General features: G+C 41.9%; 3 protein-coding genes across 7 annotated transcripts in view; 2 read left to right on the top strand and 1 right to left on the bottom strand.

Moving 5' to 3' along the window:
* LOC124393218 (proto-oncogene DBL) overlaps positions 1-4,267 on the top strand; it is a 15,926-nt gene extending 11,659 nt beyond the window's left edge. For 2 of the 5 annotated variants that reach the window (XM_046860805.1, XM_046860804.1), the window contains exons 22-27: positions 10-58; positions 1,507-1,691; positions 2,042-2,148; positions 2,379-2,491; positions 2,572-2,686; positions 2,841-4,267. In XM_046860805.1, coding sequence (XP_046716761.1) covers positions 10-58; positions 1,507-1,691; positions 2,042-2,148; positions 2,379-2,491; positions 2,572-2,686; positions 2,841-2,855 — 584 coding nt within the window. In that variant the 3' untranslated portion in view covers positions 2,856-4,267. Of the gene's footprint in view, positions 1-9; positions 59-313; positions 1,692-2,041; positions 2,149-2,378; positions 2,492-2,571; positions 2,687-2,840 lie in introns of those variants that run through there. The other 3 variants (XM_046860806.1, XM_046860808.1, XM_046860807.1) reach the window with 3 other exon arrangements.
* Positions 4,268-4,724: 457 nt separating this feature from the next.
* On the bottom strand, positions 4,725-8,574 carry f9b (coagulation factor IXb). Its single transcript, XM_046860444.1, has 8 exons — positions 8,406-8,574; positions 7,771-7,940; positions 7,496-7,520; positions 7,114-7,227; positions 6,394-6,528; positions 5,978-6,279; positions 5,767-5,893; positions 4,725-5,379 (listed from the first exon to the last, which is right to left on the bottom strand). The coding sequence occupies exons 1-8, from the start codon at positions 8,482-8,484 to the stop codon at positions 4,820-4,822; spliced, it is 1,512 nt and encodes a 503-aa protein (XP_046716400.1). The 5' UTR covers positions 8,485-8,574; the 3' UTR covers positions 4,725-4,819.
* Positions 8,575-14,217: 5,643 nt separating this feature from the next.
* Positions 14,218-20,000, top strand: part of fgf13b (fibroblast growth factor 13b) — a gene marked incomplete at its 5' end in the record, with an annotated part of 8,105 nt that continues 2,322 nt past the window's right edge. The window contains 4 exons of the mRNA XM_046860412.1: positions 14,218-14,512; positions 16,930-17,040; positions 17,179-17,282; positions 19,012-19,210. Of these exons, the coding sequence (XP_046716368.1) occupies positions 14,218-14,512; positions 16,930-17,040; positions 17,179-17,282; positions 19,012-19,210 (709 nt within the window). The remainder of the gene's footprint in view (positions 14,513-16,929; positions 17,041-17,178; positions 17,283-19,011; positions 19,211-20,000) is intronic.

The following is a 20,000-nucleotide window of genomic DNA, read 5'->3' as shown; positions in this document are numbered from 1 at the left end:
TTCTCTTAGATGAAGGTCATGGTGCTGCAGATTGTCTCTCCTCTCCTCTGGTGAACAGGTAAAGCTCAATCTGTGCAGCAGAACACACACACGCACACACACACACACACACACACACACACACACACACACACACACACACACACACACACACACACACACACTCACAATAACCTTGTGATATTGGTGCTGTTTGATGTCATTGTTCTGTTGCATGCATACATTTATCTGCATCATGACAGTGTGAGTATGTGTGTGTGTGTGTGTGTGTGTATGTGTATGTGTGTGTGTGTGTGTGTGTGTGTGTGTGCAGCAGCATGTATTTCAGACTGAATAAATCCTTTATCTAATCTGGGACTGGAGATCTGTGTATGAGGTTGAGTTCAGAAAGAATCATCACACTGGGATTTTTCATTATTAACTAAAGAACCAGTTGGACGGTATTAATGTTGAAAGTGTTTATAATGTGTTTAACAGTAGATTTCAGAGCATTTCAGAGATTCAGATGTAGATTTTTCTGAAGAAGCGCGTATTAAAAGCAGAGAAGTGGAATGAAGATAAGTGAGTTGGAGAGATGTTTCCTACAGAGATCATTACAGAATGATGAAGAGATAAAGGGTTTTACATGGTGCATCCTCATGTCTGTTCTCCACAGGAACACAGGGGTCGACTGATTTTACTGATACTGATATCTGGGTTGGATTGTTCTCACTGATAAACAATTCATAAACTAATCGTTTTTAAAATGTATACTTCGTTTAATTAGTACTGAACTTTATTACAAACATAAAAGTACTACATCATGAAAAGGTGCTAAAGGAAATAAATATTGATATAATCATTAATAAATATAATTATATGATGGAACAAATGATAAATAATAAATATGCAGTCTCACGTTTTTAAAAAATTGCCTCTAGAGGCCGCTCTTGTAAAGAAAGCGGACTGGAAGCTGGAAAGAATCGTTCCAGCGATTAACAGCAATATCGGTCTGATTAATCAGCAAAACCAATGAATCAGTCGACCACTAACATACCCTGGAGACCGAAATGAGCCATAAATCATTTTTAGGTTAAATACGATCATTAAAGTTTATTATTCTCCTTCTGCTTCTAATGATTGCTAAGGAACTGTCTGTTTATTCCCACCAACTTGTTTGTGTTAATAATCATCTGTTTTACTCAAATGTTTTTGCTTTGAAGGGTGCCAATATTTTTGGTCAGGTTTGTAGGTTTGGGGTGATTCCATTCCAGCTGTTTGACCAGGACATGATGTTAGTGTTGAGGTGTTTTAGATGTTAAGTGTAACTTGTGATTTTTCTGTAAACCCCAGACTGGGACACGGAGTGTGTTCTGCTACTTCCTGCTTGGATGAGAACTGACCCCAGACCTGCACAGTTCTTGCTCGTGACTTTGTGTGTTTGTGTTTGTATATGTGTGTGTGTGTTGTGACTGTTGTGTTTCTGTTCGTCTGTGTGCCGTTCGATGTGATTTTCGGATTGGTCAGTTCAGAGAGGGCGTCGGTCTGCATGTCCTGGAGCCCCGCCCCCATCATAAGCTGCTCAGGTTGTTTTGATGTCGTCCCTCACAGTAAAGGGGCACCGATGCACTCAGATGAGTCGGGGAGCTCCAGTCCTGTTCTGACAGACCCTGTGATGTTCTCACCTCGACCCCAGAACCGTAACCGCCGCAGTGAGTTGGCCGGGGTGGGGGGGGCAGTTAGGGGAGGTGGAGGGCTGTAGAAGGGGTGTTTGGGTGACAGTAAAAAAGATCGTTGATGTAAATCTCTTGTTTATAGATTTTTTTAACCCTTTAGGGAGCTTGGGGTCATTCAGGGTAAAACTGTAGACACCAGGAGCAGTTTAGGGGTTATGCAGTATCTTATAGTGAGCTGGTCCTCTGCTCATGGGCTGTGTTTAGTCCTGGTTGAAGACACTGGGGATCTGCAAAATGTGATTAAGGACATTTAATCAATTAATCACTGTGGATGTGAGAGTGGTATTGATCAGGTGTTTGGTGGTGTTTCCTGTGGTGTGTTGCAGGCTGGCCAGGAACCTCAAACTCTGTGGATATTTGTGAGACTTTAGAGGACTGGACCACCGACCTGTCCTTCATCTCCGACTCAGATGAAGAAGACGACATCCTGCTGGTGAGAAAACATCTTTATTTAATTATTTATCGTGCTGATTAGTTCAGTAGAAACCTGAACAGAAGGTTCACAGTTAAGTGATCTGTGTTTAGAGGTACAGTGTGTGTGTGTGTGTGTGTGTGTGTGTGTGTGTGCGTGCGTGCGTGCGTGTGTGTGTGTACACCATCATATCACAACTCTATAGAATTTGTATTTAGCCACAGGTTTGTTAACATTAAGATGTTTTCCAGGTTCCTGGGAAATACCGAGCTCTGGTGGATCACCGTAATTGTGGTAAAGATGATGTCATCATAAAACACGGTGATGTCATCCACCTACTGCAGGGAAACACAGCGGGGATGTGGTGTGTTTTATAATAAATAAATGTTAGATGTGTGTGAGATTCTGCAAACCCTGGTGTGTGATTAGACTGCTCTGATTTAGGCACGTCAAAAACCTGACTCGTGAAGGGGAGGGGAAACTACCCGCTAATGCCCTGCACAGAATTCTGGGAAATGTTGACAGAAGTCATGTGATCAGACCTGGAGGGGAGTTTACAGTGAGTAAAATGAATTTTATAACTGTTTCCATCTCACATCAAATTCACCGCAATTTTAAAACAGTACATCTTACAATCCTGCTCATATTGCTAAACGTACTAACCTGTGTGTGTGTGTGTGTGTGTGTGTGTGTGTGTGTGTGTTTTCTCACAGGCTCGGGAAATATAAGCAGTGTGGTGAACACGGCGTGATGAGATTCTCCATTATTAAGGAAACATTTACATTATTTTCCAGCATGAACACACACACACACACACACACACACACACACACACACACTCACACACACACACACACACACACACACACTCACACACACACACACTTTCAAAGCACAGCCGTCTCTGTACCATCATCACAGTGTGTCACAGTGGAGAGTTCTGCACACAGGACTGTCATCAGAGTTTCATTCTTAAGGCAGCAGGAGAGAAAGAAATCAAGAATCTCCTCAGAAGGCGTCAGTGTGAAGAGCCGTGTGCTGAAGCTGCCTCGAGTGTGTGTATGGACTGATTTCATCTAATGATCAATAATCAGACTTTCTACATTCCACACTAGGGCTGGACGATATGACCCAAATATCATATCACGATCCTGAAGGACATTCTACAATAAACAGTGCGTTTTAAAAGATATTTAATTCCAATTTAATTAAATGAATCTAAACTTTATACAATTTAAAATAAAAAATCAACAACATCTATTCTATACCATTAAAAAAACAATATAATCGATACATCGCCATGGCAACACTGTGTCAGGAAAGAGTATTGTGATATTGATACGATGGCTGTATCGGCCAGCTCTGCTCCACACATGTGCTCCTGTCTGCTCTTAGCCTCTTTACACATGATTTACCTCCAGGAAGTAAGTGTGTGTGTGTGTGTGTGTGTGTGTGTGTGTGTGTGTGTGTGTGTGTGTGTGTCTCTACAGTATGGAGCATAATGAAGTGTGTGTTGGTAAACACTCGCCTGTTTTAAAATCGACTTTGTGCCAAACTGTGACATCACAACATCTGTTTCTTATCCGGTTTTATACTTTGGTAGTGTTTTCATAGCATCATGGATTTATTACTTATTTATTACTGCTTTACTGATCACACACACACACACACACACACACACACACACACACATGCATATATAAAGTATTGTTAATAAACATTACAGAGCCTTTAGTCTTCTCCACCGGCGCTGTGTGTGTGTGTGTGTGTGTGTGTGTGTGTGTGTTGGACATGCTGCTGATGCTGTTGCTGGAGATGTTTGAAGTAGTAGTGTGTTGAGGAGAAGGTGGAGTGTGTGATGTGACTCTCAGGTCATGTGTAAGCACAAAATGTACAGTGCTATCAGAAGTGTTTTCCCTCAGTGCCGTGTGGAAATGTGTGGAAATGTGTGGAAATGTGTGGAAATGTTCTCTGTGTATATCACTGTACCAAAATTCAGGCTTTTTTTGTTTTACTGTTTAGAAAATTCAGGAACACATCCAGATGTTTACAGTGTGTTCTGTAGGTGTGATTCTTCCCTCTGTAGCTGATGCTTCATGAACACAGCGCTTTAGATCTGAATGAACTACTGTTTCATCAATATGATGTGTGTGTGTGTGTGTGTGTGTGTGGACTTTCTTTAGACACTATTATTATTATTATTATTATTATTATTATTATTATTATTATATTATTGGTCCCCTGGTGGTCTAGTGGTCAGGATGTGGCGCTCTCACCACTGCGGTCCAGGTTCGATCCCCGATCAGGGAACCAACCCCAGTGCACTCTCAGTGCCGGCCTCAAGCCCGGATAAATGGGAAGGGTTGCGTTAGGATTATTATTATTATTATCATTATTTTATTATTATTATTATTTTATTTTTATTATTATTATCATTATTTTATTTTATTATTATTATTTTATTTTTATTATTATTATTTTATTTTATTATTATTATTATTATTATTTTATTATTATTATTATTATTATTATTATTATTATTATTATTTTTTTTGCTGAGTAATCACTGAAGCTGTGTTCCAAACACTACTGTGGAGTTTTTTTCTTTCAGAATTTTTATTTCAGTTCCTGCTGCACTGGAAACTGAGGTTAAGAAACAATGGTATAAATGTGTTCAGGGAGGAACATCTTCTCATCCAGAGGTACCTGCTCTGATTCCCGTGATGTTTGTGATCCAGTTCATGTATCTGGACACACGGGTGTAGACGCCGTACTTCCCCTCTTTAGCACACTCGTCTCCCCAGCTGATGATGCCAGTCAGGAACCAGGTGTTTGAGTTGAGTCTGGTGGCATGAGGTCCTCCGCTGTCTCCTTGGCACGAGTCCTTGCGTGTGGTGAGGAACCCGGCGCAGAACATGAAGCGTGAAATCTTATCGCTGCCTTTACATTCAGTGCGGTCCACGTAGGGAACCTCCACCTTCTGCAACGTGTCGGACTCCAGTCCTCCGTACCGCATCCGGCCCCACCCACTGACCACCGAAACCTGAGCACTCTTTAGCAAGTTCTCTGTTAAGGTCTTTGGGCCCAGGCAGATGGGGATGATGTACTCTGAGAACGTGACGGGAGTTTTGAGCTTCAGCAGGGCGATGTCGTGGTTGTGGCTTTGCTTGTACAGATAGTTCGGGTGCATGTGGTGCTCTTCGATTTCATAATCGCTTTCCCGCTGCTCATCAACCTTAACATTATGTTCTCCTGGTGGGAATGAGAGATGGTGAGAGAGGGTTCAGGATCTTAGTTAGTTCAGGAAAGAAAGCAAAAATTATGACTTTGTGGAACGCTAACCCTAACCCTGGCTCTCATGAGGTACCTGTGGGTCTGTGGATAATCAGATTTATCAAAGAAAGATCTTCAGTAAGTATGTTCCATCACCAAACCTTCAACCTGCAGAGATCTGAGGCCCCAGGTGCACCATGCAACTTACATTTAATGAAGATTACAGGAGATACATCAAACCCAGAAGATCTATGAGTTTTCTGTCTAATAAGCAAATGATGTGCAGGTTCTCTGCCTGAGCAACCACACAAAGACCATCTGAGCTCTGACCCAATTCCAGTGTTCTGAGCTTAATCCGACTCTTACCTAATCTGATGAAGAACTTTCCGATTCCTGCTTCCACCAGGCAGTGAGCAGCAGTGATGATCCACACCTCACTCAGGAGAGAACCGCCACAGAACACCACCTTCTTCTCCTTAAGGATCAGTGCTGCCTAGTGAGGAGATGGAGAATAACTTCTCTCTCTCTCTATCCCTCACTCACACACACAAACACACACACACACACACTCTTTTACCTGCCAGGGGATCTCTCCAGGGATTGCTTCAAGTCCTCCTACGATGCGCTGGAGTCTGTTGCTCTCATCTTTAATGGAGGGTAAAGTGGGGAAAAAATCCCAATAATGTTGTGTGAGTGTTGGTCTGATGGTGGTGCTGCTGAGCTCAGAGGAACTGGAACTTTCTGATGCTGTGATGTTGCTCTCTGTCATGTTCTCCTCTCTGAAAGCGTGAATCTGGATCACATTTTCCTCTGTGAGAAAAGTTCTGGTGGCAAGAATGCTGCTGATGTTCTTCCCCAAACGACCACAGGGGTAATCACCTACACACACACACACACACACACACACACACTCTCAGTGGACGTATTTATGACTCAGTGGTATCAGTCTCTGAGTTTTGAGTTTGGGAAGAGTGATGGAAAGAAGAAAGTGACCTGTGGGTTCGCAGCTTCTCTCATCTGCAGCGAGTGTGTATCCATCAGCACAGTCACACACCACACCCTTCACCTTCTCCACCACACAGAAGTGCATACAGCCTCCGTTATTCACATCACACTGCCTCGCAAACTCTGTAACACACACACACACACACATACATACACAACGTCAGGTGACAACAAACACAATTCAATATGTATCCGTGTGCGTGAATGTGTGTGTGTGTGTGTGTGTGTGTGTGTGTGTGTGTGTGTGTGTGTGTGTGTGTTCAGTAGATAATGAGTTGAGTGGAAACGTCTCCTACTAAGCTGCTGCATGGCTTTGACCTGAGACCTGAGACGTTGGATAAAACCCTTAGCTCCAGGAGTAGGAGGAGGAGGAGGTGGAACATCTCCTTCCTCCCTCTTAATCTATTAAACACCATGTCATCTCTTCATCGGCCCGAGAGAAGCGACACAAATGTCAACGTGAACACTGAGATCTTACCCAGAATGCAGTGCTACAGCTTGAGATATTTCCCTTCTGATCAACACTCAGAAGCTTCATCTTCATCATCTAATCATCACACTCCTCACTGAGGACCTGCTGACTCACCACACAGTACACCCTACTACACACTGTGTGTTCTGACCTTCTCAGGGATGTGAAAGCTGGATACAGACAGACAGACAGACAGACAGACAGACAGACAGACAAACAGGGGACGAGGTTCTTGCCGAGTTCGCAGTTCTTGCCGCTGAAGCCGGAGGTACACCAGCACATGTAGGAGCTCAACCCGTCTTTACACTTCCCTCCATTCTGACAAGGAGATGACAAGCACTGATCTCCATCTGACACACACACACACACACACACACACACACACACACACACACAGGTTCTTTATGGAAGGTACAGAACATTAAGAGTTTGGAGGCGGAGCCGGACACACAGGTGAAACACTATAACATCTATATAAGCTCCACCCCTTTTGGTCTGTGGTGCATGATGGGAATGTGTCTATAAACTGCCTGCACCTTTTCATGTGTACAGTATTAATGCACACACACACACACACACACACACACACACAGTTACTGTGAGTAAATGAAGGCTCACCGATGTAACCGATCCAGAAGTCTCTCTGAAAAGGAAACATGAGTTTTAAAAAACCATAACGAAAATGACGAATATTAAAAAAAACATTAAACAGATTCATCTACACAGGGTGCCAATAATTCTGCATCTGTGTATTCATATTCACTTATGAAGCTTTTATTACTGTCATGTATAATTATCACTTATTTGCATTTAAAGTGTGAAACATCTTGCTGGAGATCATGTTCTTCTTCCTCCTGTTCTGAAAGTGTAACGTGATTTTCACGTCTACTTACTGTTTTCTCCATGTTTTCAAAAACTTCACGTGCTTCCTCAAAGGTACATTTCTCCTCTATACACTCCCTCTCCAGGTTATCTCTCATCATCTCCTCCAGAGCTCCTTTATTAAAGCGTCTCTGTCTCGATAACACCGACTGGGCCGTCTGTCTAGACAGGAACACAGACACTGTGGGGGGGGGGTATTCGTTCTGTCTTTTAATTATAAATCTAATATAAAATGTACATCAAAATAATCACATTTTTAATTCAATGTTTTATTAAATAAAAAACATGTTTATTCTGTAAATAGTTTAATTGTATTTCTACATGTGACTAACAACTGAGCAGTTGATTGTTGAGGGCCTTTCTCAGGGGCCCATCAGTGGCAGCTTGGTGGTGCTGGGATTTGAACTCGTGACCTTCTGATTAAGAGTCCAAATCCTTCACCACTGAGCTCCACACCGAACCCCCCACCCGTGGGTCTGTTTGTGTTTATTTCTGATCAAAGCAGTAATTAATATTCAGACTTTATCATTAAACACAGAAATCACTTCTTGTTTTCAGACTAAAGTCACTTCATCTCCACGTCTGTCTGCAAGAAGGAACAGAAACACGTGCCAGAGATAAACAGAGGTTTAGAACCTGTACGTACCTGATGGCGTCACACAAACCTCCAAAATCATCACAATTAAAATTCCATTTATTACAGAAAGCAGAGAAAATTTCTCCATTTTTCTCCCTAAACTGCTACGATTCCAGTCAGACTGTTACTCAAATAGTCCAAAGTTCAGCAAAACACACACACACACACACACACACACACACAGAGAGAGAGAGAGAGAGAGAGAGAAGATTTTTTTAAAGGAAGTTGTTTACCATATATGGATATGGATTTGGGGGCGTTTCTTTGTAGAATTGTGTTTGTACAGATGTGTGTACAGATGTGTACAGATGTGTGTACAGATGTGTTATCAAGCCCGGGTACCAGGTGTCACTTTGACTTCAGCTGCTGCTGATAAATAAAACTACACTTGAGGAGAATCAGATACAGGAGTTTACTGTAAAGATAATAAACAACCAAATAAATAAACAAATAAATATATAAATAATCCTAATTCTCCGGCAGTAGATGCTTTTTAGATGATGTTTCTGGGATTTAAAGAAAGTGTGCTAAAGAAATAAAGCGAGAATAAAACAGCTCTCTGGCTCTCTGTATTTCCGCGGTTTTGCCGCCAGATGGCAGAAAAGTGCAACTTTCTTACTTTCTATTATTAATATTCCGTTATATTACACTTGACTTCTGACTTAATGCGGGGTGTGTGTGTGTCTGTGTGTCTGTGTGTGTGTGTGTGTGTGTGTGCGTGCATGTGTGCGTGCGTGTACATTATATGTGTAAAACTGCTTTGAGACAATGTTTATTGTTAAAAGCACTGAATGTGAATGTGTTTAACCTCTTGATTTATAGGCTGAATAATATAAAGCGCCCTTAGAGATTGGAACAGGAAGTTCAGACTTTGCATTTAATTTCCTCCTTTAATCCGATCTCATTTCCTCTCACATCAATAACATCTCTAATGACCACGACCACCACACACCCTACACTCTGCACTGGACCTGTCCCAATCCACACACCCTACAGTTACATTTTAGATAGATTATAAAACACTTCTACTGATTCCTCAAATAATAAAGACTCCAGCAGGGGGCAGATGTTTCTCTTATAAACACCACAGTTATGAATCAGTGTTCAGGACTCAGACAGTCTCAGTGTTTAAGTCTTTAGTCCTCTCAAGGTTTCTTCCTCATACCATCTCAGAAAGTTTTTCCTTCACCACAGTCATCATCAGGGAGAAATTAATAAAGAACAAACTTATAGTTATAAAGTTCTACATTTCGACTTTAGAACCTCTTTATCTCTAAACTGCTTTGGGAAAATGTCCACTGTTAAAAACACTACACAAATCAAACACTACACAAAACAAACACTACACAAATCAAACACTACACAAATCAAACACTACACAAAACAAACACTACACAAATCAAACACTACACAAATCAAACACTACACAAAACAAACACTACACAAATCAAACACTATGCAAATCAAACACTGCACTAACCAAACACTGCACGAACCAAACAGTGCACTAACCAAACACTACACAAATCAAACACTACACAAATCAAACACTGCACAAATCAAACACTACACAACCAAACACTGCACAAATCAAACACTACACAAATCAAACACTGCACAAAACAAACACTACACAAATCAAACACTGCACAAAACAAACACTACGCAAATCAAACACTGCACTAACCAAACACTGCACAAATCAAACACTATGCAAATCAAACACTGCACTAACCAAACACTGCACAACCAAACAGTGCACTAACCAAACACTACACAAATCAAACACTACACAAATCAAACACTGCACAAATCAAACACTACACAAATCAAACACTGCACAAATCAAACACTGCACAAATCAAACACTACACAAATCAAATACTACACAAATCAAACACTGCACAACCAAACACTACACAAATCAAACACTACACAAAGCAAACACTACACAAACCAAACACTGCACAAAACCAAATATGGCACAAACCAAACACTACACAAACCAAACATGGCACAAAGCAAACACTACACAAATCAAACACTACACAAAACAAACACTACACAAATCAAACACTGCACTAACCAAACACTGCACAAATCAAACACTATGCAAATCAAACACTGCACTAACCAAACACTGCACGAACCAAACAGTGCACTAACCAAACACTACACAAATCAAACACTACACAAATCAAACACTACACAAATCAAACACTACACAAAACAAACACTACACAAAGCAAACACTACACAAACCAAACACTGCACAAACCAAACATGGCACAAAGCAAACACTACACAAATCAAACACTACACAAAACAAACACTACACAAAACAAACACTACACAAACCAAACACTACACAAACCAAACACTGCACAAATCAAACACTGCACAAACCAAACACTACACAAATCAAACACTGCACAAATCAAACACTGCACAAACCAAACACTACACAAATCAAACACTACACAAAACAAACACTACACAAAACAAACACTGCACAAACCAAACACTACACAAACCAAACACTGCACAAATCAAACACTGCACAAACCAAACATGGCACAAACCAAACACTGCACAAACCAAACACTGCACAAATCAAACACTACACAAATCAAACACTGCACAAATCAAACACTGCACAAATCAAACACTGCACAAACCAAACATGGCACAAACCAAACACTGCACAAACCAAACACTGCACAAATCAAACACTACACAAATCAAACACTACACAAAACAAACACTACGCAAATCAAACACTGCACTAACCAAACACTGCACAAATCAAACACTATGCAAATCAAACACTGCACTAACCAAACACTGCACTAACCAAACAGTGCACTAACCAAACACTACACAAATCAAACACTACACAAATCAAACACTGCACAAATCAAACACTACACAAAACAAACACTACACAAATCAAACACTACACAAATCAAACACTGCACAAAACAAACACTACACAAATCAAACACTACACAAAACAAACACTACGCAAATCAAACACTGCACTAACCAAACACTGCACAAATCAAACACTATGCAAATCAAACACTGCACTAACCAAACACTGCACGAACCAAACAGTGCACTAACCAAACACTACACAAATCAAACACTACACAAATCAAACACTGCACAAATCAAACACTACAAATCAAACACTGCACAAATCAAACACTACACAAATCAAACACTACACAAATCAAATACTACACAAATCAAACACTGCACAAATCAAACACTACACAAATCAAACACTACACAAAGCAAACACTACACAAACCAAACACTGCACAAAACCAAATATGGCACAAACCAAACACTACACAAACCAAACATGGCACAAAGCAAACACTACACAAATCAAACACTGCACAAATCAAACACTACACAAAACAAACACTGCACAAATCAAACACTGCACTAACCAAACACTGCACAAATCAAACACTATGCAAATCAAACACTGCACTAACCAAACACTGCACGAACCAAACAGTGCACTAACCAAACACTACACAAATCAAACACTACACAAACCAAACACTGCACAAATCAAACACTACAAATCAAACACTACACAAAACAAACACTACACAAAGCAAACACTACACAAACCAAACACTGCACAAAGCAAACATGGCACAAAGCAAACACTACACAAATCAAACACTACACAAACCAAACACTACACAAACCAAACACTACACAAACCAAACACTGCACAAATCAAACACTGCACAAACCAAACACTACACAAATCAAACACTACACAAAACAAACACTACACAAAACAAACACTGCACAAACCAAACACTACACAAACCAAACACTGCACAAACCAAACATGGCACAAACCAAACACTGCACAAACCAAACACTGCACAAATCAAACACTACACAAATCAAACACTGCACAAATCAAACACTGCACAAATCAAACACTGCACAAACCAAACACGGCACAAACCAAACACTGCACAAACCAAACACTGCACAAATCAGACACTGCACAAATCAAACACTACACAAATCAAACACTGCACAAATCAAACACTGCACAAACCAAACTCTGCACAAATCAAACACTACACAAATCAAACACTGCACAAATCAAACACTGCACAAATCAAACACTACACAAATCAAACAATGCACAAACCAAACATGGCACAAACCAAACACTGCACAAACCAAACACTGCACAAATCAAACACTACACAAATCAAACACTGCACAAATCAAACACTACACAAATCAAACACTGCACAAATCAAACACTACACAAATCAAACACTGCACAAATTAAACACTGCACAAATCAAAAACTGCACAAATCAAACACTACACAAATCAAACACTACACAAATCAAACGCTGCACGTGAACAGTTTTTTTGTTTGTTTTGTTCTGTTTTTACGCTTTTTGTTAATAAAATTATGATTACAGCAACATTTCACTACTGATCAATTTAAAGCTGAACAATTCAATTCAATTCATGTTTATTTGTATAGCGCTTTTAACAATGAACATTGTCTCAAAGCAGCTTTACACAGATAATGTGGTGATTAAAAGTAAATATGTTCTTTGTAAGTATGTTTGTCCCTGATGAGCAACACACACACACACACACACACACACACACACACACACACACACACACACATAGAGCTAGTATGTGAGTGAGCAGTGTGAGCAGTATGATTTGGGATTGATTGATTATTGATCGGTAATTATTGGATTATTGATAATAAACCGCTGAATGCCCGGATGTTGTGGCGGTGATTTCTGCAGGAAAATTCTCAGGGATTCGGTGCAGGGGTTCTGTTAGTGCAGTCTGTGTGTGTGTGTGTGTGTGTGTGTGTGTGTGTGTGTGTGTGTGTGTGTGTGTGTGAGCTGAATACGTGCTGCAGAAGAGCTGAGAGACCGTGGGGCAAAACAAACCCCACCATCCATTCCTATCCCCCTCTCCATCCATCCTTCTCGCTCTCTCTCTCTCTCTCTCTCTCTCTCTCTCTCTCTCTTTCCATCTTTACAGCATCCGCCTTCAGCGCGCGCCGCTTTGACACGATTCTGATGAGCAGATGAGAATCAGGGCGCGTGAGTGCGCGTTCCGGTCTGCAGCAGGGAGCGCGTGCAGTCTACAGGGTCTCGGGGATGTTTTGTGTTTCTGAGGTTGTTTTATTGTGTTTGTGTGAAAAGCAGCAGAGGAGAGAGGTTGTGAGGGGGGAGAGGGGGGAGAGGGAAACACACATCAAATGAGTCAAGACTCAAATACAGGAGGATAGAGAAACATCTGCATCTCTCCATCTCTCCATCTCTCTCTCTCTCCATCTCTCCATCTCTCTCTCTCTCTCTCGGTAGGGGATGATGGGTGGTCCGGTGGGTGGTCCGGTGCGGTTCGGGTTGGTAACAGGTGCTGTTTATTTTGGCCATTCGGGATCATGACATGGCACGCGAGCGGCGCGGATCTCCACGTGCCCTGCGTCTCGTTCAGCCCGTGACCGCGTGATCAGACATCTCCATAAAAACCCCGGCTCTCGCGCGCTCGTGTTTATAGGTTTTTATCTTTCTATCTACATTTTTTTCCCGCGCACCTTCATCATCATCTTCCTCGTGATGTCTCCGGGTGAAGCCAGGAAGCTGCACCTCTGCCTGTAGATGTTTTCAGGGTGGATTATGGAATGTTTGGGGATTCGGAGTGAACTGTGTGAGATGTGATGTGATGTCATTATGAAGTGCTACAGGATCGGACTCTGGTCCTCCTTCTGATTCCCGTTACGCCTTAAAGAAAAGGGGGATCAGATCCAGGCAGGAGTTTTTCATCTGGGACGCCACTGAAGCCACAAATCGCCAAACTGGCTACAGCCGCAGCGATCGCCAGCTCCCTCATCCGGCAGAAGAGGCAGGCGAGGGAGAGAGAGCGCGAGAGAGAGAGGGAAAAGGAGAAGGAGAAGGAGAGAGCGAAGGCAGCTCGCTGCAGTCCAACCAGGAGCACAGGAACCTGCGAGAAACCCAGCCGACTCAACCTCTTCTCACGGGTCAAACTCTTTGGCTCAAAGAAGAGAAAGAGGAGAAGGCCAGGTCTGTTAACTACTACAAAGTATTTATTATCATCTTAATCACCATCACCACCACCACCACCACCATCACCACCACCACCACCATCACCTCCACCTCCACCATCACCTCCACTATCACCACCTGATCTAATGAACATTTGTTCACCCTCTGTATTACCATCTAACGAATTCAAGAACAGAAGAAGAGAATCTCTTCCCCCTCATCATCCTTCATCTTTCATTGAAGACTAATCACAGCTGTGTTTTCATCCTAATTGAATCTAAAAGATGTTTCCGGTAATTCTGCAGTAAAACTCCATCCTGAACAGAGCTGATGTTTAAATCCAGTGCTACAGTCTCAGGAACAGAACCAGAACCAGATCCAAACCTTGGACTATGAAGAAAAGTGATTGCAGAGAATGAGATCAGATTCTGTCACCAAAACATGTTCATAACTAATCACCTGAGATCATTTCTTCCAGAAAATATGGAGATACCAAATAATTCAGTTAAACAGATCTTCAGTTATAATCTGATTATAAATCCTCAAACTAACATTACTCATACACCTGAAACCAGCCTGGTCATCATCATCATCATCACCGCTATCATCATCATCACCGCTATCATCATCATCATCATCATCATCATCATCAACACCGTTATCATCATCATCATCATCATCATCATCAACACCGGTATCATCATCATAATCTACAGCATCACCGTCACAAAACCCAGTCCCCACATCACCCTGTACTCCAGTATCTTCACTCGTATCTGATTAACGTCTGATCTCGAGACAGATGTCAACACCAGCTCTGTTTGAAAAATACAGATCCTTCATTCTGAGATTATCAAAAAACACAAAAGCAGATGAGATTCTCTCAGGTCCAGGGACAGTGACTGTTTCTGCCCCCACCTGTGCCCCTCTGGAGTCAGGAGTCAGAGTCAGGAATCAGAAGAGTCAGGAGTCAGAGTCAGGAATCAGAAGAGTCAGGAGTCAGAGTCAGGCCACGTCTGCGTCTGTTCCCATGTTTATTCATCAGGGGTTTTATTTACTTTGTAGTAATTAACGTTACAGTACAGCTGTGATTAACACATTACACATTATAATGACTGAACCTGGGAGATGTTTCCATACAGAAGCACCCACACCCTTCACTGTGACACACATGATCTCAGGTCTCTGGATCATCTCTAAAAGCTTCCCACACTTTAATTGGCCTCCATCTAATGAAGATTCAGTAGATTGGGCATGACTTGAAAAGACACACCCCTGTATAGATAAGGCTGAACAGCTGGAAATGATCTGGCTGCAGAGTTCAGAGAGAAAGTGTGGAGGTACAGGTCTGAGGAAGGTTACAAAACCATTCTACTCCATGAGAGGTTCCCAGGAGCTGGTCAGGGAAGAGAGGAGAACAAGAACCTGATTGTAATGATGATGAAGCTCCAGAAATCACGTGTGGAGACGTTAGAAACTTGCATAAAATCTGGGCTGAAAGGAAGAGTAACAAGTCTGAAACATCTCAGTGCAGGATGCATGAATAACAAATTTCAAGCGTAGAATATATATATTTTAAATCTTCTTCTTTGGCTTCTTCCATTAGGGGTCTCCACAGCGGATCATCCATCTCCATACCCCCCTGTCCTCTACATCTGCCTCTTTCACCCCAACAACCTGCATGTCTTTCTTCACAACATTTATGAACCTTCTCCTTGGTCTCCTTGGACCTCAGCTTGTTTCCAAAACGTCCTACATGTGTGGTCCCTCTAATAAATTCATTTCTAATCCTGTCCTCTAACACACTCTCCATTACTCTGCACTGTTGACCCCAGGTACCTGAACTCCTCCACCTTCTCCACCTCTTCTCCCTGCAACCGCACCCCTCCACTGCCCTCCCTCTCATTCACACACATGTACTCTGTCTTACTCCTACTGACTTTCATTCCCCTTCTCTCCAGCATGTACAATACCACAACTCCTCTCTCCACCCTGTCGTACGCTTTCTCTAAATCCACAAACACACAATGCAACTCCATCAACATTCCCAGAACTTCATGGTGTGACTGATCAGCCTAATTCCCCTGTAGTTACTGCAGGTCTGCACATCTCCCTTATTCTTAAAGATCAGTACCAGCACACTCCTTCTCCATTCCTCAGGCATCTTCTCACCTTCCAAAATCCTGTTAAACAATCTGGTTAAAAACTCCACTGTATCTCTCCTAAACATCTCCACGCTTCTACCGGTAAAATACATTTTAATCAAATTATATATATAAGTGTAATAATAGACCACACCCACTACATTACACATGAGCATAGAGACCTCCTGGTGGTCATGTGATTATTACACTACCTGTTCGTTATTCTGTAGTCTAGAAATTATATAGAGTTTTACTGTGTGTGTGTGTGTGTGTGTGTGTGTGTGTCCACAGAGCCTCAGCTTAAAGGAATCGTCACAAAACTGTGCAGCCGTCAGGGCTTTCACCTGCAGCTCCAGGCAGATGGAACCATCGATGGCACTAAAGAAGAGGACAGCAGTTATGGTGCGTATATGAGCCGAGCTACAGAAACTGTTCTTAGGTTGAAAGTGAAGAGCTGATGTCCAGGTCATTCAACGACAAGATTCTTCTCCATGTGTGAATAAATCATTTCTTCTGCATTTCTTTTTCTCCACTCTGCAGCGGTGTTTAATCTCATCCCTGTGGGTCTGCGTGTGGTGGCCATACAGAGTGTTCAGACCAAACTCTACCTGGCCATGAACAACGAGGGCTACCTGTACACCTCTGTAAGTACCACAGCCAATCACGCCTTCACATGCACCTACCTAACTGAGTCTGCTGCTCACATCATCATTAACCTCATCTCCACTACTGCTACAAACCACCTGGAATTCTCAGTGTGTTCCTTCACTGATTCAATGCTGGTACCATAAATATGTAATACTCCTGATTCCACTGTAATAACAAAAAAACTCAAAACAACAGTAAACATCTGAACTAAATAGCTTCCTCAACAAGATGTTTTACAACAGTCATTGACTATTGTTTATTAATGAATAAAATATTGTGGTATTGTATGAGGAAGTCTGGTGTGTCAAAGAAGTATGTGAGGGTGGTGCAGGACATGTATGAGGACAGTGTGACAGCAGTTAAGTGTGCAGTAGGAACGACAGACTGGTTCATGGTGGAGGTTGAACTGCATCAAGGATCGGCAGTGATGGTGATTTGTGGTGAGAGTAGGGAGCAGGTGGAGAAGATCCTGGAGAGGTGGAGGTACACGGTGGAGAGAAGGGGAATGAAAGTCAGTAGGAGTAAGACAGAGTACATGTGTGTGAATGAGAGGGAGGGCAGTGGAGGGGTGCGGTTGCAGGGGGAAGAGGTGGAGAAGGTGGAGGAGTTCAGGTACCTGGGGTCAACAGTGCAAAGTAATGGAGAGTGTGTTAGAAGTAAAGAAAAGAGTGCAGGCAGGGTGGAGTGGGTGGAGAAGAGTGATAGCAGGAGTGATTTGTGATAGAAGAGTATCTGTGAGAGTGAAAGGGAAAGTTTATAGGACTGTGGTGAGACCTGAGATGTTGTATGGATTAGAGACAGTGGCATTGAGTAAAAGACAGGAGGTGGAGCTGGAGGTAGCAGAGCTGAAGATGTTGAGATGTTCATTGGGAGTGATGACGATGGACAGGATTAGAAATGAGTTTATTAGAGGGACAGCGATGTAGGACGTTTTGGAGACAAGGTGAGGGAGGTGAGATTGAGATGGTTTGGACATGTGCAGAGGAGAGACATGGGGTATATCAGTAGGAGAATGCTGAGGATGGAGACACCAGGAAGGAGGAAAAGAGGAAGACCAAGGAGGAGGTTTATGGATGTGGTGAGGGAAGACATGCAGGTAGTTGGTGTGAAAGAGGCAGATGTAGAGGACAGGGGGGGATGGAGACAGATGATCCACTGTGGCGCCCCCTAATGGGAGAAGCCGAAAGAAGAAGAATAAATAAAATGTAGTACTAGTGCTTGTGATGGAAGAGGACTAAAACACTACAGGCTCACGTTTTAAATACAAATGTGTTTATTATGTGTTCTCCGCGTATGTGTGTGTATCAGACGTGCAGAAATGAAGGATCAGTGTGTGTGTGAGTGTGTGTGTGTGAGTGTGTGTGTTGTGACAGCACCCACTGCTGTGATTAAACGTGTTGTGACATGAATTATTTAGCGCAGTGTCGTGACGTGTTCCTGTCATATGGAAGTGACGTTTATTAAAACGTGTTTCTGTGCTAGCTTTTAGATTCCACACGGAACTCCTACACACTCTTTAGTGCACACACACACACACACATACAAAAATTTTGTATTTTTGTTTTTGTTGATCTCATAATAGTGTATGGCTGATGAGACCAGATGATGAGACCAGATGATGAGACCAGATGATGAGACCTGGGTAGGAATTCAGGGGGAAATGTGTGTAATAATGGTATAATAATCACATTGTTTCTGTTTTTTGGTTTTCTGTCACTCTCTCAGGAACACTTCACACCCGAGTGTAAGTTTAAGGAGTCTGTGTTTGAGAATTATTACGTGACCTACTCGTCCATGCTGTACCGCCAGCAGCAGTCGGGCCGGGCCTGGTTCCTCGGCCTCAATAAGGAGGGACGAGTGATGAAGGGGAACCGGGTCAAAAAGACTAAACCAGCTGCTCACTTCATCCCCAAGCCCCTGAAAGGTCTGTCACATCTTTACACTCAATATACACAACCCTGCTACTCCTCAGTGTACAGTCTGATCTCTCTGTCTAATCTGTCTAATTCAGAGATGCCCACACTGGCACCTGGTCACATATAAGAAGAGAGGGGGAAAAACAATGCCATTGACACAGATCTTCATTTTCAATGTTATATATAATTGTATTTTTTATTTTTAAGCAAGACCTCATTCTGTGAGACTTTCAGTGTGTAGAACTTCACCAGGTACAGTAATAATAAATAAAGCGATAAACAGGCGCCACCCCAAAAGTTTTTTTATTTTATTGTTTCAGCCGTAAATCCTCCTCCCACACACTTTAAACACACACAGGAAACATTTGCAAGAATATAGCGAGATGAATTTAGTGTAAACTGGTAGAAATACAGTTCACTGTATCACATTTATAGTCAGCACATGTACAGTGTACAGTTGTGTAGTAGTGAAGCCCCTGTGTAGTTTCTCTGCTTGTTTATTGGTTGAAATGTCACTATTACCTCAAAAAGAGGTGGAGATAAAGGTACACGTCACCGCATTCTTGCTGTACTGTATTAACATTTCACTACATTTTATAATTAATAATGATATTTTTATTAATAAATGTCATTATTTCAGCACAAAACTCCATAAAAACAATTACCTATAAGTGTTTTGGTCTATGGTGCTCTCCGCGAGAAACTAGAAATATACATAAAATAGATAGATAGATAGATAGATAGATAGATAGATAGATAGATAGATAGATAGATAGATAGATAGATAGATAGATAGAT

This window comes from Silurus meridionalis, chromosome 11, assembly GCF_014805685.1.
Source record: "Silurus meridionalis isolate SWU-2019-XX chromosome 11, ASM1480568v1, whole genome shotgun sequence".
NCBI classification, from domain to species: domain Eukaryota; kingdom Metazoa; phylum Chordata; class Actinopteri; order Siluriformes; family Siluridae; genus Silurus; species Silurus meridionalis.
Note: the sequence above shows the minus strand (reverse complement) of the source record. Positions and strands in the feature narration are given on the sequence as shown.